The 23,976-nt window shown below is 34.4% G+C and overlaps 1 protein-coding gene across 1 annotated transcript; it reads left to right on the top strand.

Annotated features, from left to right (window-relative positions):
• Positions 1-1,249: 1,249 nt before the first annotated feature.
• On the top strand, positions 1,250-21,927 carry LOC145265719 (S-crystallin SL20-1-like). The gene is made up of 5 exons (XM_080121774.1): positions 1,250-2,035; positions 5,767-5,882; positions 8,667-8,741; positions 15,710-15,817; positions 21,718-21,927. Exons 1-5 carry the CDS (start codon positions 1,942-1,944, stop codon positions 21,880-21,882), a joined length of 558 nt encoding a protein of 185 aa, XP_079977900.1. The 5' UTR covers positions 1,250-1,941; the 3' UTR covers positions 21,883-21,927.
• Positions 21,928-23,976: the final 2,049 nt, after the last annotated feature.

The raw sequence follows: 23,976 nt of genomic DNA, 5'->3' as shown, positions 1-23,976 counted from the left end.
ACCCGACAAGCAGCTAAATCCCACCCCTTCACAGTAGAGATCCCTAGATGCAAGAGAGCCTTTTACTCCAGTAGTTTCTTCCCCAGAACAGCTACACTTTGGAATTCCCTTCCGGGTCCCTGCTTCCCTGACTGCACTGACATGCAGAAGTTCAAGTGTAACGTGAACCGACATCTTGTTGTCCAATTTCCTACACATTACCCCTGATGCTTATGTCCCTGATAGTAGCCCCCTACAACAAAGTGGCAATGTGCCTTGTTTGAGGCGAAAATGCAATAAAAAAAAACTGTACTAGCCCATGTTATAGGCATATCGTCAGCTTTCCATCTGGGCTGGAATTGTCGTTTTAGCAAAATAAAAAAAATAAAAAAAACTCTCTTCTCTTATTCTCTAGCGCTATGCCCTAATCGGTTGTTTTTCAGAACTTCCGGTCTCACGATGCCAAGTCACCAGTCCATTCTGGGGCTACTAGCGTGAATTCATAACAAACAAGGACCCGTCTTCGATAATCAGTTCGTAAGAGTCTTGCCGAATTTTAAATTGGTCACCTTGAATTTTAAATAGTTTACCTTGAATTTTTCGGAATGGGGTATTGTTCTATGCAGTTCTAGGAGGTTCATTTTCCCAAACGTTACTTTTTCGTCATTTTAGAAGGGATTAGTTTATTGCTAATTATAAGAGACGCCCCTACTGCGGAATACCGACGGAGCTGGCGAGGCCAATTTTGTTGGTTCCGAATGCTCTTATTTTAAAATCCCACCTTCCTGGCATGTTTTTTTACTTATCAAGACAAGAAGGCCACTCGAGGATAAGAGTTCATGAGTGTAAGGTGGCAGTGAGACAATGTATAGCGTTCATAGTTGAAATTACTGAAGCGGCACTGCTTGAGTTCAGTGGCAAAGAGAAGTGCTAGACGATTGGAAACAATGCCGAGATAGGCGGAGGGCACATGCAACACCTGGAATTCTCAAATGGTCACCCATTTTAGTACTGACCAGGCTAAACATTGCTTAACTTCGGTGATATCACGGGAACCAGTGTGTCGACGTAAATTAATTCCTTCTTTGACAGAGTACAAAACCGACTTCGAAATCTAGTGAGCGATGTCCTCCCTGCTACCTCTTTCTCTTAGAGATGTTTCTCATATTTCACTACTCTATCATTATGTTTTATGGAAGGTGCTTCAATCTGTGCCCCATTTGTAAAATATTTACAACAGAAACAGAAACTCATCTAGCCACTACCACTATGAATAATTTGCGTTTCTCTGTTTACCGAAAATTAAACGAAACTTTAATGAACAAAGTCTTTTTTTCACGAACTATCTGTAATACACAATAACACGAGGCTGCTTCCCGACTGACTATAGCATTGCCGTTTTCTAGTCTAATGCTGACAAATTCTTGTTACGTTCTTCTCTTAAATAATTTAATTTCTGGTAAGTCGCAACTATTGTTAAAAAATACTAGCACATTGTTGGTCTGTTATCTTCCTGATAAAGACATAAACTTTTATCCTCGAGTTGCCTATTGACCTTGATATGCAGTAAGTCATTTAAAAATGAACTATGTCTTATTCATAAATCTAGAGGGTACATTATTTTATTAAAGGAGTAAAGATATAGTCGTTAAAACAGTAATAATCTACTTGATGATAACTTCCGGTTTTGAAACCGGATATGGGCAAGCTTTGTTTTTCAGGAAACAACCCTTCATCACTGATAAGCGAAAGAAAAAACAATCGATAGTTTTAATTTAAATGCGAAAACTCGTTTTATCTTGATTTAAGCAATGCAGAATGATGTCATTGGCTGACTCAACGGGTCACAGGAATTGTTTATATCCGATTTAATCTAATTAAAAAAAAATTGTTTGTTTCCGTTTATATCCGATTTAATCTAATTTTTTTTTTTTTAATTTTGTTTCTTTCTTTTTTCAAGACATGCCAAGCTGTTGTCTTCCGATTTTGGAGATTGATAAAAAACACCGAATCCCTGAAACTATGGCCATTGCTCGATTCTTGGCCAGAGAATATGGTAAGTTATTTTCCTTTCGGATTTAGTTTTTAGTTTTATATCTCGACTGTTCTAACTCTGAAAATAACAAGATTACTTCAGAGAGAAGAGGAAATAATAATAATAATAATAATAATAATAATAATAATAATAATAATGATGATGGTGATGATGGTGGTGGTGGTGGTGTGTGTGTGTGTGTGTGTAAAGTCATTCTTGAAATAGAAAAATGTAGTTCCAAGCATAAAAATAATGTTTAGAGCAACTTTCCAGGCAACGGATACACACTCGAGAGTCAGAATAATAAAAAGAATATGCTGTTGTTCTATCCCTACTTATCACACATATTTATTAATAGAATCGTTCATATTTATGGGGGTATACCCTTCCAATTTTTTTAATGTTTCAATGGTTGTCTCCTATTTGTTGTTTCATGTAATTTTCGCACGATTTTTTTTATGAAAACATTCCTTTTAAATAAAAAATAAGAATATTTGTGAATTGTTTTTTTTTTAAATAAATATGTTTAATTGCGTTTTTATCAAATATTTCTATAATGAACAAAATTGATATGAAAAAAATTATAAACGGAAATAAATATATATTTATTTAAATTGAAATAAATATTTATTTATTTAAATTTATTTTAAAAAATTACATGTAAAAATTTATAAAAGGAAATAAATATATATATATTTAAAAAAAATTACGTGTAAAAAATTCATAAAAGTAAATAAAATTGATTGATTGATTGATCTTCTGAATGGGCTTTGGAAGTTCATCTATTATTTTGACTGGTTATGAGTTGAATTGAAAAAAAGCAACATTTGTAGGTGTTTTATTTAAAATAATACTTATTTAAAAAAACACAAAAACACACATAAACATCTTTATAATGTACGTACTCGTCACGGAACGGAGATGTCATATTCCAAAAATCACATAAATTGATCAAGTAGTTTATTTCAACTAAGAAAATCAAATTTTATGACGAAGCGAGACGTAAGATTTTGATCGGTCATGCTTTGTGATCCAGCATAAATAAGGGGAAGACAACTCATTTCGAACTATCGAGATCAAAATCAGCCTTATAATAATGGCTACATTTTCTATTAAAATCGTTAAAAATCGTAAAATTTCATTTTTCTTCTATAAAAACAAAAACTACTTGACTAATTTACGTGATTTGGGGAACTTTGCGTCGGGTTATAAACAAGTAAAAACAAAAAGTACATAAGTTATCACCTTATTCGCTTATTATGGTGTCGTTATCTTACTCTTCTACTGCTGGAGTACCACCGAGGAGCAAAGTACAAATCGTCATTATCAAATCTTTCCTCTCTAATTTTTCGATAGTTCATAATAGTAATCTAAATCGATTTCGCTTTCACCAATTTCCTTTTCACTAAACAACAAAGCACACGCGTTTATTTTTCAATTCATCTCATAACTCACGATTTGTCTAAATAACACCTGAATTTCAAAAAGCGCACTAAGAACTACATTCTAATCTTGACCTACATTTTATCAACCTAGTTTTGTAACAAAAATTCCCCTTTTCGATCGTCATGGCTTTTTACTAGTTTTTGCCCGAGAATCATAATTGTTACAATTTCTATTAGTACTATTAGCATTCTTCCCATCTCGCCATCAGCACTGATCACGCCTTTGCACTCATTGGCCAGTCACTTGCAAATGCCCAGCCTCTTCTTCAATCTCTTGCGAAAGCCTATTTTGTTGACTTGTACCTCAATGAGACAAAAACTGAACACATGAACAAATGCTCTCCTAAATCAGATCACGATATCAAAACATTGAATCAAACGCCTCTAAAACAGGTCGATGATTAAAAGTACATTGAATCCTTTATCGCGTCCGAATTCAAAGATCATGAGAAACAGGATGACATGGTCTGCTTCTAATGATTTAAGCAAAATATGGGCATCACATCTCAGTAAAAACATCAAATTGATATTTTTTTAAAGATAACTCATCTTTCTTTAGGGTTTCGAAATATGGACACTTTCCAAACAGTGTGCAACACACCTGAATGATACATATTCCCGCCTTCTCAGGAGAATTCAAACAAGCGAAAAGTCTAAGGCGAATGTCCATTGGCATCATTTATTGTCAATGAAAGACGCGTTCAGTTTGTAGGCCATTGTCTAGAGCAATAAATGAATAAAATGAATAAATTAAATTATTCCTTTCCTACTTTTGTGGAACCCTACTGCATACTCCAGAAGTAGAATGTTCATATACCCAGATGCCATTGTAAGGGATGCCAATGTTGAGAGGCGAGACAAGAAAGAAGTCATGCGGGACCGGGATATCTAGCGTGAGTGTGTGAACTCCATCATCTCGACTACGGTCGAAAGGTGATGAGCGTGATGAGAAGCATTTTCTTCATCTTCCCATGCATATCATCGTTACAGAAAATGTAGCCGATCTCACAAGTAAATTGGAAGAATGCCAGAAAGTCTAATGATGATGATGATGATGATGATGATGGTTACGATGATGATGATGATGATGATTGTTGCTGTCGTTGTTGAGTATCGTTCATGATGATTTTGTTTGCATTCATTTCCACGATACCTTTCTAGAAGATAGTGACGGGAAGGACCACATGAAGGTTGCCAACGTCCCTAAGTGAACGTGGTTTTGTGAAACGAATGAGGTTAGACTTTGGCACGCCCAGATTCTCAGTCCACTGCGTAGCTAATTACTGAACCACCATCACATCCGTGATGATGATGATGATGATGATGATGATGATGATGATGATGGCTATGAAAGACTTTGGCAAGCTTACTGGATTTAGTTATGCTGGGTTGTGGGGCGCGTCGAAATACTTCTATGCTATGGTACGTGAGATATTCTCTTACCTCGGTTTTGCCCTTGGCCGAATGAAAGAGAACAATCAGAAATCACAACAGGATCGCCTTAAAACTTCAATGTAAATTTTATTAAAGTAAAAAGATCCAAATTGCAAAAGATGTGCCATCTTTAGCTATCTGCCGAGCTGGGGTAGTAACACCCGGAAAGGGTAATAGTTCATGCTTTATCTTCGCGAAATGCAGGATACAATGCTCCACGCTGTTCGAAGAATATTTCAGCAGGTCGATGAGTTAGTGATGCCTTCCAAATATTAATGCTGAGAGTCCGGTATTCATCATGGAGTTCACTGTGAATAACTATCCAAATGGCGGACAAAGGACAGGTCAAAATGTAGACCTTATTTCCTCTGTAAGAGACATTATAAGCAATGATGAAAGCCAATCAAATTGAAGAACACTACAATGTGTGAGAATATGATATGTCGACCAACATAAGGGCATTGGTGTTTGCGAATGATAGGAATATTTCGCTCCACATTGGGCATTAAAACATCTCAATGAGACAAAGGGTTGAGGCTACAAGCCTCAGGTGAGTTTTCGTACTCCATTTGGACCTGTTGTGTGATAGGTTCAAACAAAATCGTGAGTTGCCAAACCGACCAATGAGGAGCCTGCTTATTTCTGCAGAATTTCTTACAGATGATGATGATGATGATTGAATTTAGTAATCAGTACTCAACTGCCTTACCAGTTGGTCTATAAGCAAATAAACTGAAAAGAAACAGTAGAAAACCGGTTTATAGAAAGATTGGGGTGTTTTAGTTCTACTTGTGGTTTGCCTAGATAAACAGAAATGTTCATTGAATATTTAAAATACTCTGTTAAATATATACTTTTTGTCTCGTTGAAAAGGTTTCTACGGCAGGAATAACATGGATAAATTTCGGAACGACTACATCTGTGATTCTCTTTATGATGTGATGCACGCCTACATGAGATATTTTCATACCAAAAACGGACATTTTAGGGTAAGTCACGTATTTTTTTTATGATTAAAACTAGCAGATTAACCGTCCAAGTGCGAGGAAAAATTAATTCATTGAAAAATAATTCATTGAATAAAACAGTTCCCCCAAAACTTAATATTCCCTTACGAATATCAGAAATCAATATTGAATGAAACACAACACCATGTAAAAGATTCATTACCGATCCTGCGTATTTATTAATCCAGCCGACTTCCGGTTTTGAAACTCGCCGGAAGTAAGAGGTGTTAGTTTATCTCAAGATCCCGCTATGTTACGTTTTTGACGTTATCTATTGAAAGATTGGCTATGAGTTTTCTTTGGAAATTAATCCCTACTCTAGTTACGTATATTCGTTCGGCGTACAAGTGTTTGTGCTCGATGAAACGTTGGCTTATTCTAAAAACAGTGAAAGCAGAAAAAGGTCGCATTCGGGATTTTTCTTTACAATCAGGGTTCTATATCTTCTCCCTCACCGCCGCAGCTGTATTTCCCGTTCGTCTTCTTTACAATTAACAACAACTTCAGCTGCACGGAATAATCTGTTACTGCCGAGGAACGAAAAAGAAACGTCTTTTTATACTGCCGCCTCGAACCACTAAATTTGCATTCATCTTCTTATTTTTCATATCGGACGGGTTTCGGGTTCGAATGCGAACGCTTCTCTAACTAGGGCACACGCCAACCGTTGACGTTTATTTATGTTTTTTTTTTGTTTTTGTTTTTTTTTTTACACCGTTATTACATCTATTGTGATCCTTCATTATAAAAAAAAATTTAATTATGTTTTTAAGAATGTTTACTTTTTTATTTATTTAATTTATTTTAATTTGTTTTTTAAATATTTTATTTACAGCATTAATTATTTCTGTAAATATTTTCTGTAGATAAACATATTTGTTAAAATATTTTAAACGTGTAGTTAAAATATTTTAAACATATTTATTTAAAATATTTTAAACACACGTATTTAAAAAAGACTTCGTAAATAAACATATTTCGATGAAAATAATCAGTGTTCAGATATTCTTATCTGTTGATCTAAAGTTTCGTCGGGATCTTCCGATTAAGGAACACCGTTTACTTCGCACACGTTTCGAAACAGGAAGTTGCTTGGGTCGGCAAATACGCAACATCCCTGATTTGTTCTAAGCTTGATAAAAAAATATTTTTTCGTTATTTTCAGGCAAGAACCTGTCTAAAATTGTGCCCTAAACAGAAACATTCACTTGCAACGAGCCCTATCATATCAATGAACCTACTGTCGGGATTTCTGCTTGTGTGGTGATATTGGATTAAGTTTTTAATGAAAACATATTTCAATGAAAAATAATCAGTGTTCAGTATCAGGGTTTGATTGTGCTTTAAACAGAAATATTCATTTCGAACATTGATATTATATGTTGGTTCTTTCGGCTTGTGTGATAATTAAACTTCTCAAATGCACTTGTGATGTAAGGCTGTGTAAGGTATTAATTTGGGTCAAAATCGTCTGTGTTTTCTTTCGTCGGATTTTTCAATTATCAATAAACAATAATCGACACTTATCGAAGACATCCGATAAGAAAACACTAAGAACACTTCCAGGTACATAAAGTACCTTCGTGTGAAATTGGTCCAGCCGTTTTCGAATTCATAGGGAACGAACTCACACACAGACAAAGTTCTTTACAGCAGTGCCGCTGTTTTAACAGCGTCGGCGACTACAGCTCCCCAAATTGTAGAGCCATGGTAATCTCAAGAAGACAAGTAAAGTCGGTAGTTTCCGTTGCTCTCCGTTTTGGTTCGAGGATGTATCTCCCCCCCCCATGAGTTAAACGTGCCACAGATACCAACCTGGAAATTTCTACAACGCGGCGCGGTACATACAACGCCTAGGCTTCTCAAATTGTCACCCATCTGGTACTGGCCAGGATCATCGTTGCTTAACTTAGATAATTTGGCGAGAACCGTGCTGTAACATGATTGTGCCGTATTACAATACAATTACTATTAAATTGTACAAACATTTCTGTATATCTAATTAAATTCTATAATAATGGAGTTTGATATGCATTAATTTGCATGTCAGTGCTTTAGCAGCCCTAAAAAGATATTATAAAAAGAGTATGGTATAAATAATACAAGATGTGGTAAAAAGTTGTGCGCACGCTGACAGTTGTTTTTTATTATTTATTTTCCCTTATTAGACTACAAGCTATTTCGGCAAGGAAAGAAGTTTAAAATACGATTCGGTGGGATTTTATGAAAAGAGTCGTCGCTATTAAACGAAGAAATTAAAATAAGATTCCGTTGGAGTGTATGTAGTGAGTAGTGAATGCTACTTGTGATTAGCCGTATAGTGAGTGCTAACTGTGTCTAATCGTGTAGTGTGGGCTAACTGTATCTGTAAACCGTGGGCATGGGTTTATGCGAGATTATCTTTAAGGATCAGGGAGCCATGTGGTTTGATATGCATGAATGTACATATCAATGAATTATCATCTTTAAAAAGACATTATAAAAAGACTGAAGATGAAATGACAGGTTGATACGAAAGATATGAGACAAACTGTCGTACGCATGCTGGCAATTATTTTCCTAATTAAAACACAAAGGAATTTTAAACATTTGTCTGTCTAACGTGTTGTTTGATAATTATCTCTCGCGTTACGGAAGCAGATGGATGGGGGTGACATAAGCTATTCCTGTAGTGGATATATACGTGTGTGTATCTGTGTGTGTGTGTGTGTGTGTGTTTTATTTAATGATACAAACCTGTAATTAATAAACTTTCGTTTTTTATAGAATGAATTCAGTCCGTTTATGGATCCTGGAAAGATTCATCCCCACGGAATGGAAATGATGAAAAGAAATCAATATGTAAGTAATTAATTTTGAAAACATATATATATATATATATATATATATATATATATATATATATATACATATATATATGCATATATATTTATATATGCATATATATATTTATTTATATAAATATATATAAATATATATATAGATATATATATAAATATATATATACATGCATATATATATAAATTTATATTTATATAAATATATATAAATATATATATATACATGGATATATATATATATAAATATATATAGATATATATATATATACATGCATATATATATATAAATATATATAAATCTATATATATACATGCATATATATATATACATGCATATATATATATATATATATATATATATATATATATATTGAGTGTATTCAGACAGCATATTCTCATTTAGACATATGTTATTGAAAAGCACGAATGTTTTTGTTTCACTATCTTCGTTTTTACTTTTCCCAATCTCCGAATAATTCTTTTTATGTTTTTTCAAAATTATTTAGGTCGAATTCATATGTTTTTTTTTTTTAGCGAGCATTTTCGATCGGAACACTTCCATTATCCTCAGGCATATTATTTCTTTAAATTGCGTTTTAAAATTACGTTTTGAATTTTAAAATATTTTGACTACATATCTTCTTTGTTTTTATATATAACGACGCAAGTATTTTCTATCTATTTACATTATTCTCGCTCTGTAAGACTTTAGTATTTTCAACTATGATTCTTCGGAATTCAGAATGATGGCAGCCATGTTTTTTTAAATGTTCCGATATTGAACTGCTGTCGGGGTGGTGGAGAGTCTTCGCGATAACATGTTTGTAGTATAGCCTATGTTGTTAGCAGTATTAGAGATACACTCTCCTAATGGATAGTTAAATTAATAAACTACATTGTTTTTGTTTATTTTCTAACAAGTTATTTGTCTGCGAAATGTTGTTTTTGATTACGGGGTTAGTCTCTGAGTTTTTCATAATAGATAATGAATTTTTTTTTTTTTTTGTTATAACGAAATTTTAAGAAATAATATAACTGAGTATGATGGAAGTATTCCTATGGAAAACACTCGCTAAACAAACATATGAATACGACCTAAATAAGATTGAAAAAAAAACACAAAAAGAATTAGTCGGAGATTGGAGAAAGTAAAAAAGGAGATAGTGAAACAAAATAATTCCGTGTTTTTCAATAACATTTGTCTCAATATATATATATATATATATATATATATATATATATATATATATATATATATATATATATATATGTTGTAAACAATTCCAATACCACAAGTAGATTTAAATACCGTTCATATTATTTTATTTGTTGTATTGTACGTCTTACCCGTGTTTCGTTGAATGGTGTAAATTGACTAAACAACTCATCGGAAACTAATGTAAATCAATAAGAAAAATAATTTTTTTACGACTTTAAACAAGATATTCGGAGTCATGCCGAGTTGGGAAATAAATAATAATTATTTGAGGGGAAAGCGAAAAATGTGTTAATAAAAACGATTGAAGAGTAAAATGATAACTTAGTGATTATATAAAAAAAAACTAAAAGAAACCTCGAGACGTCTTTCAGCCAACACATTGTCAAGAGAAAACATCGGCGGTTATGATTAAAAACAGAAATAATATTATATTAAATTAAATATATATATATATATATATATATATATATATATATATATATATATATAAATTATTATATTAAAAAAATACATTTGTTTCTGTATATGCAAACGTATATGCTGGCTTCCTCCAGTCTTGACAGACTATGGATACCCACTGTAAGGGTGTCTGCGCCTGAAATTTTTGTGACAAGAGTGCGCAATTTCCAAGCACACCGCTCCTGAGTCGACGTTGTTAAATACCAGTGGCAAATGGAAGTTAAAGACGACTGGAAACAATGCTGAAATAAGCGGAAAGCACATATAGCGCCTGGCATTCACAAATGGTCATCCATCTGGTACTAGCCAGGCTCAACGTTGCTTAACTTGGGTGATCCGGTGAGAACTGGTGTGTCAACGTGATTATGCAAACGTATATACACTCCTACAATCTAACCACTTGATGACGCACTGTATATATAACGTTAAAGAGACATCTGTATATATAACGTTAAAGAGACATCTGTTAAATTGACGCTGTTTATATACACGCACGCCGCTATATAAACATTGTTCTACGCTTATGCCCACTGAAATCCATTAAAATATTCCAAAGGAATTTAAATTTAAAGAATATTGATTGATTGATTGATTGATTGATTGATTGATTGATTTTTTTTTTACACAGTGGTCACCACTTATCAAGGCCCGGAAGCCACTCAGGGATAAGGGTTATTGCAAGTACATTACGTTAGTGTGGAGATTTGATAAAGTGTTTACTTAAGGGGGCGGTTCATTAGGAATTTGTTAACATTGGACTTGAACACATCCAAGTTGTAGTCAGGTGAGAAGCAGGCAGACGGAACAGAGTTCGCAGTTAGTTAGGGGGAATCAGATCAGTCAGATCAGAGAAGCGGGGAGATGCAGACCGATTCTCGGTTAGAGTTAAGGCACCCTCTGGGAAGCGAGAGGGTTTAGAAATAACCATGTAGCAACTTTGAATCCCTGAAATACAGAATCATTTCCGACCGGTCGGAGAATAAATGATCATCATCTTTTTTTATAATTGCCGTCTTTCTGTGTTCATCATTACAACGAGAAAGGTAACGTGTTTATATTATACGTATAACTGTCAAACGTAAATGTCAAACGCACTCTCGGTCTATCTATCAATATATTCAAAAATCTCTTCTAGTTGAATTACAGGCTTGGTGCTCTTGTAGTGACATGTACACTGCCTATTATATATATATATATATATATATACAGAACTGTCTCTCTCTTTATATATACCTTGTTTATGTCTCCAATGTGCTATCTCTTACAAACATGAACATTCTAAGACAATATGAACACTCACAATGAATATATATAATATCTAACATCTCACAACATCTCACAACATGATTACACACATGAACATCCTAAGACCAACAACAACAACAATACAGAATATACGTCATCTTAATACCACCAATTACATAAGAGGCAGGCTCGGACCCGTACTGCGAAGGATGAAAAGAACGTGAAAGAAAAACGTGACGCCTTTGCTATTGCGCCCATCGCCAAACCGGAAGTAACGTAGGTTTAAATTAAAGCTAAACAATCGAGAAGAGGGGATGACTTTCGAAAATATATGCGATAAAAAAAACGACTCCTCCCTGTAGAAAAGTTGATGGTGAAGTAATTAAATTTAGGGGCCCATTTTTCGATATTTATCGTCCGAAAAGTCGGGTTCAAAATGATCTCATGAAAATCCGTCGCTTCTGTCGAAAGTTTTAGGTATACATACATACATACATACATACATACATACATACATGATGATAGCAACGTCTTGTCAGACGAGTGCCACTCCCTCAGACATTTAAAATCCATGAGCCCAAATGCCTGAGGGAGTATCTATACAAAGATGATATTACAGAGTCTTAGCTTTGTACGACAGCTAAGTCTCTCTCTCGGTTCAAAATGTTGAGATCCAGCAACAAGAAAGAGCAAGATAGCCAGCAACAAATTAAATAGCAGACCAGCTTAATGCGGGTACTGGTCTCCCGCTTTGTTTTTTAAATCAGAGATTTGCTTCTCCTAGAAAGGTTGGCTTCACCACGGCTTACGGGAGCCCTCTTCACCCCAATACACGCACACACACACACACACAAATACACACTGTGCTAGTTGGCCGTTGACCCAGAAAAAGAGTTCAGTCGCCCTTTGGAACGTCTTGTTTTTAATCCGTCAGGGAGACTAGCTGCCCTCCTCACCAAACAAGTCTGGTGGGGGAACCAGTCTATTCGCCGGTGACCGACCATGAGGCAGGTAGTACTGGGTTACATGGTACCAGTAGCATATGACATGACCTGACATTAATACATACATACATGCATACATACATACATACATGCATGCATACATACATACATTTAAACAGACGGGTGAGATTTATACCATAGATAACTAAGTTAGGTTATAGAATGTTTTTTTTTCCGGAAATAACAATTTTGTTGTGCTTTCTTCAAATAATTGTATAATTACAGTTTTACAGTTACACTAGTGGGACCTGTGGATATTCCACAGCGGACCCTTTCATATTTGATATATTAGTCTTAGCATTATGTGGATTTTCAGCGTAAATTGAGACGCCCTAATATTATTGTTGCGCTTCCGTTAAAACTGCAATGTATTTATCTAAGCTAGCAGGGACGCCCGGCACAGTCCGATCGAAAAATACGCTTAAATATGGTACTTTAGTTCAGGCAGATTTCGTAGATATTATTATAGAGTCAATTTTATTTTTATCGATTTTTATATATTATAAAGTTGTAGTTTTAAAAATAAAAAAATATATTCAATTATTTTGGGCCATCGAAACCGAAACCAAAACTTATGAAGAAAAAAAATGAATTTGCGCACGCTCAGAATTAATAGAAATATGTCGGCAAGTTGAAATGAACAGTTTGCCGACATATTTCTGTACGCGTTATTCATCCATCCAAACAAAGATTTTATCGTTATAAACCATTTGTGATGTATGATTATTATTTCCTGTTAATTTCAGTGTTATGTGACCAGTATTTTAAGAGTTTATCGGTTAAATATTTACACATAGACACACACACACATATACTACTGTTGGATTCATATAAATGAAATTGTTTTTAACGTCAATCAATTATGTAATCTATAATATACATCTCACCTGTTTAAATGTATTTATGTACGTATGTATGTATGTATGTATGTATGTATGTATGTATGTATGTATGTATGTATGTATGTATGTATGTATGTATGGCTAAAAATTTAGACAGAGGTGACGGATTTTCACAAGATCGTTATGGTTTTGAAGCTCGACTCTTCGGACGACAAATATCAAAACATTGGCTAAAAGTATTATTTCCTTCACCCTCAACTAAGCAGTTTTCTACAAGGAGGGTCGGGTTTTTTGCCTCGCCATTTTTGCAAGTCATCGTATCGGTTGGATTGACTTTACTAATTTCAACATTCCGAACTCTCGGTCGCATCTTATGGAGTAGCGGTAAGACGTTAGGTTTTCTTTCACTTTTTTTCCGCCTTTGCGTCACAGGTTCCAGCCTGACTGCCTACTACCACTTTTTTTTTTTTTTTTTTTGCTCAATACACATCTCCAAACACCCAGGAAATGCCGGGCACTCACGCTAGTATTAAAATAATTTCCAACGCGAGTAATAATGTTTACATATTAATTCATTCATATTTATGATTGTTTATGTTTGAATTCATGTTTACAAAAACATGATATGAATAATAAAGTCATAGCTATAATTATTTTTTAATTAAGGCAATTTCTTAAACGTACATTGAAAAAATTCAAATGAGTCAGTTGGTAAAATCTCAGACTGAAGATTTTAAGGTTTAAATTTCGACTTCTCACCATAGCATCCGCCGTTGAGAATCTCTTTGAACTTAATTGTATATTATTAATACAATATTTCAGACTAGCAGGATCCGTGGAAGTTCTAGAAAAAGAAAAATATTTTAAATCAGCAAATGTAACAGAGCGCGTATGCTGGGATGGCAGCAGCAGCTGTACGACAGCCAACGTATGCAAATAATCGAGCAGCGTGCGAGGTGACGGCACAGCGCGGAAGACGGAAGGAAAAAGATTATAAAAAAGAAAAACATAGCCCGAGAAAGATAGAAATAGACTGTTACCCCACGTGACCCGAGAGCGACAAAGAAAGGCGTGTCCTAAACATGGTCGGACAAGGCAGAGTACGATGTGTTCGATACGACAGAGTCTTGTTAAGCACGTTGGGGTACGAGAAACCTTTTGAACAAAAGACACTGTTGGAAGTACCTGTAAATAAATTATTATTATAAATATTGTTTTCAATGGAAGGAAGTGAATTCTTTACCTGTTTTTTTTTTGTTTTGTTTTTTTTTTTGCGATTGTCTGCATTTCGATGTGTGAGTCCCGAGTGTTGGAATGTAATGACTACGTTACAAAAATATGTTTTGATGAAGTTGATATTTTTCTGCAAAAAGTCGTTGTGGGGACAGAAAATCCAATAACATGAGGAAAATATGAGTTTATTAGCATTTCTATGAAAACAGTGTCCATTGTATTTTAAATATAGAACTGACCCAAATTAGATAAATCAATAATTACTCAGAAAGTAATATTGTGCTACATAGTTCAATACAAATAATAGAATCACATTCTAAGAAGCAACCTTTAATTTACTCCTTCAGTCCACCACCTTTTAGCAGACAATGTTCTTTTTCCCTATTTCTTTTGAATGATCCCTTTTTATATAACGGGTCGCTGAATTCTTTATTTAGTGAGGGACCGTTGCATTACATTACAACAATGATCATATATTATTATAATGATATTCGAAAACGAAGCTACATCAAGAGAATGTTACTCTCTATTCTTTTCCTGAGCATTCATATTTTACAATTTTTGGCCTTTTTCTAAGTAGTTTGGTCTTCAAATCTTGTATTTGGCCTTTTTCAAAACGTAACGTACAGACTAACTAAGGAAGGCACAAGCAAAATTTATATGATTTTAAAAGTAATTAAAAATGACTGATATTTCGAAATGAGACAACTGCAATGTATGTTTTACGTTGGAAAGAATTGTGAATGCGGACGGACAAACAAAATATCTATTTAAACAAGATAGAGATATATAGAAAACACGACATTGCAGCCAAACGAAAGATAACAATGATCATATATTATTATAATGATAATCGAAAACGAAGCTGCATCAAAGGAAGGTCACTCTCATATTAAGGATTACTTAAAAACTAGACATCAGAGCTTTCATGCATTTTCTAACATTCACATTTTTGTTCTATTTGCAGGATGAATTGCACCAGATATATATGTGCACATTGCTCCGTGTGGTACCTTTTCTGGAGAGAACTCTGAGGACACGCGTTGGTGCCAAACCATTCTTCTTGGGAGATGAGGTACAACGAATAATTTAATTTTCCATATTATTAGGTTGGTGCAAAAATAATGTCGTCTCTGCTGCGTTCAACTTCAAAAGATCATAATTCTTTTCATAATAAACTTAATTAATCGAAATAAGAACCATTAGAATCCACACAATTTTGCCAACGAGAAAAAAATGTATTTATCCCATTAGAATAGAAACTCGGAGTGCTATAAGCGATGAAGTCATTGAAGGCTAATTCGGCATCATCTCGGTTTTTGAAGCATTTTTCGCAAAGGAAGTTGTCATAATGCTTGAAAAAGTGATAATCGGTGGGTGAGAGGTCTGGTGAATATGGCAGATGAGTATAGTGGCCCAATTTCTTCATATTTTGCACGGGTAGTTGACCAACATGCGAACTAGCGTTGTTAGGGGGGGGGATTGGTCCCTTCATATTGACCAATCTCGGGCACATACGTTCGAGTTTTTGGTGCATTTCGTCAATTTGTTGGCAGCACTTCTCCGTCGTAATTGTTTTGCCCGGAAGCTGTGATAGATGACACATGCTGCAGACCAAACAATCATCATAACCTCTGTGTGTGTGTGTGTATGTGTGTGTATGTCTCTTTGTGTGTGTGTGTGTGTGTGTGTGTGTGTGTGTGTGTGTGTGTGTGTGTGTGTGTGTGTGTGTGTACAATTTCAGCTTCGGGAACTGTTGTGGAGCTCCTCCGGTATCCAACCACTGTGCCGAACGTTGCTGGTTGTCGTAGGGGATCCACTTCTCATCACACGTCATAATCCGCTAGAGAAATGGATCGTTTTTTTTGGGGGGGAGGGGGCACAGAAGGAGCGTAGAAGACACTTCAGAATGACGATTTTTTTTATTATCGTTCAATTCATGCGGCACTCATTTATCACACCTTTTTGACTTTCCTATTTGCTTTAAATGGCGTACGACTGTTGAGTGATCGACCTCGAGTTCAACAGCAACTTATCGTGCGGTTTTGAGAGGATCGGCTTCAAATAAGGCTTTCACACGTTCGTTGTCAACAGCAGTCGGCCAGCCGCAACCATCTTCATCCTCTAGACTCTCGTCACCATTACGAAATTTCTTGAACCACCGTTGTGCCACACGTTTGGTAGTGGTTCGTAGGCCAAATGCATCATTGATATCATGAGTTGTCTCGGCAGCTTTTCGGCTTAGTTTGAACTGGAACAAGAAAATTGTGCGGATCTGAGTTTTGTCCATGCTGTTGAAAAAAATGAATGAAGAGAGTGAGAACGGTAACAAATAACACGATTCGATAGAGCGAAAAACGAAATCATATATATATATATATATATATATATATATATATATATATATATATATATATATATATATATATATATATATATCAATGAATTAATTCATAAATCATATATAAAGGTAACATATGTAAGAAAGCGATATTGTTTTTACACCAATCTATTATAAAGTAAAAATTAATCGGATTTTCGTGTTTTTTTAACGATGGTTTTTTTTCTACAAAATCAATATTTCATGTTATTTTGTTGAGCGTTATTCTGTGTTGATACGAACAATAAATTGTATTCTGAGTTAATCCCTTTCAGAAAATGATTTATCCGGTCAGAATTACTTTCGTATTGCCACCATATCGTTTCAAGAAATACTACATCAATTTGTTTAAAAGGAAAATATTTAGGGCGTAACTTTTTATTCTTCTTTTACAGACGTTTATAAAAAAAAAAAAATTTGAGTTCGTATTTCGTACAAAAAAAAATGTAATTTTGTATTCGGTCGATTTTTGGTAAAAAAACAAAAACAAAAAAAAAACGTAAATCTTATTATTTATTCGTACACTAGAAAGAGGCGTTTGGCATTGCCCGGTCATAAAATACCCTTAACTATGTTTTAATTCTTGCAGATTTCGTATTTATTATTACAGAGCCAATTGTCTATTGATTATTATATTGTACCTAATGAAAAAATTTTATTTCAAAAAAATTTTTTAAAATGACTTGGGTGTCATTGGCTAGAATCGAAACTGAAACATTTAACCCTCCAGCCGCGTCTCCTACTGATATTGATGGTAAGAGATAAGATGTAATATTAAACGACTTAAAAATGAATTGAATCGGTGTTTGATTATTTCTTGATAATTTCTGTATTAAGTAATCGGCAGTTTAAGAGTTAATCGGTTAAATATTTACACAGACACATACACACATTCATACATCTACTGTTTTATTTATATAGATTATGTTATTAGAGACCTTTGGAAATAAAGGTGTAACACTAAACACGCTCATTAGAGACTTTTCAGAAAAAAGGCGTAACTCTATATTCATGAATTAGATGTCGTTGGAAAAGAGGACGTTACTTTGAAGTTGTCCATTAAAAACGGACATAAGTACATAAGAAAATGGAAATAAAAAATTGGCTTAGCTCTCATTAAATATCATGAGAGTTAAAGCTAAATCAAGATCAAGTAATATGATGTAAAGAATATATTTTTTAATTAAAAATAGTGTTGCGATATATTATTTTAATTTTATTAATTAATTGTGTCTTAAATCAGAGGCCGGGTAATTATATTTTGTAGATGTTAGTAAATTGAGCAAGAATTTGCAATATGCATGGTGAGACGACAGGAGAGGGGATTGGTTGCAAAACCAATGTAGTTATTTATTATTATTATTATTATTATTATTATTATTATTATTATTATTATTATTATCATCATCATCATCATCATCTATATATTAATGGGATAGTGTGTGTGTGTGTGTGTGTGTGTGTGTGTGTGTGTGTGTGTGTGTGTGTGTGTGTGTGTGTGTGTGTGTGTGTGTGTTATTTATTTATTTTGTGTGTCACGCTCACATCCGAGTGACTGTCGTTTGTTATGGACTTCCATTTTTTGTAATAAATAATATTACTTAGAATTAATTCTTCATAAGTTCTGGTTTCGGTTTCGATTATAGCTGATGGCACTCAAGTCATTTTTTTTTTTCTGTTTTTATAAATAATTTTACCAAGAATACTTCATAAGTTTTGGTTTCAGTTTCGATTATAACTGATGGCACTTAAGTTATGTATTTTTTTTATAAATAATTTTACCAAGAATTTTTATACGTTTTCATTTCGGTTTTAATTATAACTGATGGCACTCCAGTAATCTATTTTTTTATAAATAATTTTATCAAGAATTCTTTATAAGTTTTATTTTCGGTTTCGATTATAGCCTAAATAACTCAAGTTATATATACATTTATTTTTTCCATAAGTTTTTGTTTTGGGTTCCGATTCAAGCTGATTCACCCAAGTCATATGGATATATTTTTTTTAATTTTGAAATCGCAACTTTATAATATATAAAAAATAGATAGAACATTAACTCTATAATAATATATATGAAATCTGCAAGAATTAAAATATCATATTTAAGCGTACCTTACGACCGGGCTACGCCGGGCGTCCCTGGTAACTTAAATAAATTATTTTGCAGTTTTAACAAAAGAGAGCTACTATAATATCAGACCATCTCCATTTACACTGAACATCTACAGAATGCCAACATCAATGTATTACATATGAATGAGTCCCCTGTGGAATTTCCACAGGTTCCGTTAGTTGTTATCATTGGCTCATATGAAGCTTTCATACAGATCATCATAGATCTGATTGAAAACCTGTGGTGTTCCCTGGAAGCTTAGTGACAAGTCTCCCCAAACGTCCAGCACTCTTCATCTCCTTCGATAGCATTTGCAAATAAATTTGCGTTATTGCAACAGCCTCTCAACATTGATTTTTCTCTGGAAGCGGCTATTGGTCTGTACTGGAATTTGAGTGGTACTAAGCCTTCCCAAGGTCCCAGTTCTCTTCGCGCTTGCCCAGCGGAGGTCTGGTCAGCGCTCTCTTCTCGGTCTTTCCCTCCTCCTTGACCCTTCTCGGCTATTTTGTTTCAGACGTTTTTATGGGAGGGGGAACGGTGATAGGACTATGGGAGGGGATGCGTGATATGGATGTAGAACTTGTTGATATGCAGCTTCAGTGTTCTTCATTCCCTGTAAAGCCTCTTCATGTTTTGCCTCTGCTGCAGTTTTTCTGGCTCATGCATGTGTTTCATGTGTATTATTCTCCGCATTCAAAGGGTTTCCTTAATATTTCAGCCGGTTTTTTTTTTGTTTGTTTTTTTACACAGTGATCACCACTTATCAAGGCCCGGAAGCCACTCAGGGATAAGGGTTATTGCAAGTACATTACGTTAATGTGGGGATTTGGTGAAGTGTTTACTTAAGGGGGCGGTTCATTAGGAACTTGTTTACATTGGACTTGAAGACATCGAAGTTGTAGTCCGGTGGGAAGCAGGCAGACGGAACAGAGTTCCACAGGCGTGCAGAAAGAAGCTTTGTTCATGGAATCCGCGTTTTGATTTAGGCACAGATATAGAGTGGGGGAAATTTTTCACAGTGGATTCAGCTAGACGGGTGTTTTTCGTGAAAGATTGGCGAGGGGGAACCAGAGATTGGAGTTCAGACGAGCACCTGCCATGGAAATAACGATAAAACAAGGATAGGCTCACAACGTCTCTTCTGTGGGAGAGAGGTTGCAGGGAAGAGAAAAGGGCATCACCACTAAGCCACGAAGTCTATTTTGTACTCTGTCAAGGCAGGATAGTCTGTTTTAGCAGCTCTAGCTCCTTATCGTTTATTCGTTTGTATCTTTGCAACCATTCCTCTGATTCCAATTTCGCCCATCCTTTTTTCAAAGTTTTTCCGGATTGTTCATAGTGCTCCTACTATTATCGGCACTATTTTGATTTTCTTCATCATCCAAATCCCTTTTCACTTTCTGGCTATCTCTGTGTATTTGCTTCATTTCTCCTTTTCTTTCATACTCACCCTGTGGTCAGCTAGAACAGGAAAATCTACGATTTGAGAGTATTTTTCTTTCTTGTTAATTATTACGACATCTGGTCTTCTTGCTTGGATGGGTTTGTCCGTCTCTATGTCCATGTCCCATAGGATTTTGTGGTTCTTGTTTTCGAGTACTGTTGTGGGCTTATGCTTGTACCATTTGTCTGTACGTTCAAAATGCAGTTGTTTGCATAATTTCCAGTGTACCGCCCTCCCCACATGGTCGTGCCTGTTTTTTGGTTCCTTTTGGGCCAGTTTGCTGCATTTACTTACTATATGGTTTATCGTTTCGTCTCTTTGTCCACAGAGTCTACATTTGTTGTTTTCTTATGTTTTATCGATTGTTGCTTTGATACGGCTGGTTCTTATCGAGTTATCTTGTGCTGCAGTTATTAGAGATTCAGTTTCACGGTTTCCATGTTCTTTTTCGCATCCATGTCAAGTGTTTTCGTTATTCTCATCTTTTGTCATTATTATTAGACCTATTACACACGTGGGACGAGAGTGGCAAAAAAGACGCGTCCTAAACATGGCCGGACAAAGACAGAGGGCCGCATGTTCAACAGGGCAGAGTCCTGTTAAGAATATTGGAGTATGAGAAGACTTTTAAATAAGAGAGAAAGAGAGAGAATAGTGCGTTATTTTTTATTTATTTATTTATTTTGGAAGAAGAGAGAGAGAATGCGTTATTCTGGAAAGTATCTGTAAATAAATGTCTATTGTTTAAAATAAAACAAAAACGAGTCGAATTCTTTCTGTATCTTTGTTTTTTGCGACTGTCTGCGTACAACTTGTGGGTCTGAGTGTTGACATGTAATGACTACGTTATAATATCCTTTATACTACTTACAGTAAATAATGAGTTCAATTTGATTACTCTTGTCAATTGGGATGATATATCTGTGTGTAATATTTGTATGTACTCATTTTTAACAATATTTGCCTAAATTAAAAAATTCTGCCTAAATATATGTGTATATCTAACTAATCTCTGTTTCTGTTTGTACTTTCCAGTTAATGTTGGCTGATATCATGTGCTATTGCTTTCTCGAGGGACCCTACATCGAAAATAATGCTATGTTCAATAAGTTCCCAGAAATCGTGGCCTTGAGGAAACGAGTGTCTACCCATCCGAAGATCTCATCTTATTTGTCGTCAAGATGCGGCAGTCTCTGGTAAACAAACATGGACGACGTCTTAATTACTTACATGTACATAAAATAATAAAATATTTTCCATAAAATTGACTTGTAATTATTTGAATGATTTGGTTATTTTATTTACTTTACTCAAGGTCAAGTGTGGGTTTGATGAAAGTGTTCCGGTGGAACAAACTGGATTTGAACTTGGCACACACAGGTTTTCAGTTTTTGTCGTTAACCACTTAGTCACCGTTACCCACCAATTTCATATGCACTCTTTCTTCTGTACATTTAGATCTGCTTATAAAATATATAGACTATAAAGATATATAGATTTTTAAATATATAGGTTATGAAATCACGTTGACACACCGGTTCCCGCTGGATCACTAAAGTTAAGCAACGTTGAACCTGTTCAGTACTAAATGGTTGACCATTTGGGACTACCAGGTGCTGTATGTTCCCTCTGCTTATCTTAGCATTGTTTCCGGTCGCCCTTTAACATTTATAAAGGAATAACTGTTATTAAATGTCGATCTACAGTGATTAAGCTACTGGGAAATCGTGATCTCGCACGGAGGCGACCGACTTTTCTGTCACAGACAATACATAACTGCTAAGAAGCATAATTCTTAAAGGATCGTCCTGGACTTCTCCTTACCACTGGACTCAAATAATGCCGATTCAGGAGAGGTGTGGTTTGGGATTTGCGCAACTCTTGCCTCACAATTACACGCACAGCTACCCCTACAGAGGGTATCCTTTGTCTTTCGAGACTGAACGGAGGAATCGAAGATTATAAAAATATGTACATTATAAAAATATATAGATTATAAAAATCATATTTTTTACACAGAACTTTTATATGTTCAGATAAATAAAAATTCGGTAATTGTTCATATACTAATAAAGAACCTTAATGCGTGAAAGAGTAATAAGATTTTTAGAATTAAAATATTGCGAGGGATGATAAAAAGAAAAACTCGAAATATTTTTCCTCGATGCTAATAAATTCAAAACTAAAAAAATCCAAAACTAAAAAGATCCAAAACTAAAAAAATCCAAAACTAAAAAAAATCCAAAACTAAAAAAAAACCAAAACTAAAAAAATCCAAAACTAAAAAAAATCCAAAACTAGAAAATCCAAAACTAAAAACATCCAAAACTAAAAAAATCCAAAACTAAAAAAAATCCAAAACTAAAAAATCCAAAACTAAAAAAAATCCAAAACTAAAAAAATCCAAAACTAGAAAATCCAAAACTAAAAAAATCCAAAACTAAAAAAATCCAAAACTAAAAAATCCAAAACTAAAAAAAATCCAAAACTAAAAAAATCCAAGACTAATATAATTACAAGTTTATTTAAGTTTTCTCCAAATTTTTATTTTATTCCATTCTTATCCTGTCATTCATAGATGTGATCAAGTGGTTAAATTTTGGAAACAAATCTTAAACTTAACAGAGAATAGCACTGTAAATTCAACATTAGAAATATAAACGTAGAAGTAAAGGCGGATGATCAATAAATATTGGTTTAAATTATTAAAAACGAATACATCTAGCTAAGTAAGTAATATTTAATTTAAATTTAAAACCAGGGTTGTCTCCTTTTCAACGGAGGAAAACATAGTGGAGTTAAATAGAATGTTTATAGTTGAAAAAGAATTAAAAAACTTACATTCCGAATTTTAATCAAATACATAAATAGTATAAAATGAAAGTAGGTCTTTTGAGCACACGTGAAATAAATAAGAAAGCCAACGGAGATTTCATTGTAGATTTCATGTTGAAACTATTAGTCTAAAATTAAACGGGAAACCATTAATTATTACCTAAATCATAATATGAATAACTTAACGTAACGAAAGTGGCCAACGGATTAAAATTTAATATGCATGGTTATTTCCCTTACAACGTCGAAGTAAACAATAAGCCTTCTCACTAGTGATGAAATTTTCTATCTGTATAAAAGCCAAGTACGTCAAAGGATGGAGTACTGCTGCCACATCTGGGCAGGAGCTGCTAAAAACAGCCTATCCTTCCTTGACAGAGTACAAAATAGGACTTCGTGGTTTAGTGGGGGATGCCCTTTTCTCTTCCCTGCAACCTCTCTCCCACAGAAGTGACGTTG

Source organism: Euprymna scolopes, chromosome 40 (genome assembly GCF_053919585.1).
Source record: "Euprymna scolopes isolate OS-2025 chromosome 40, ASM5391958v1, whole genome shotgun sequence".
NCBI lineage: Eukaryota > Metazoa > Mollusca > Cephalopoda > Sepiida > Sepiolidae > Euprymna > Euprymna scolopes.
This window is presented reverse-complemented; position numbering and strand designations above follow the sequence as displayed.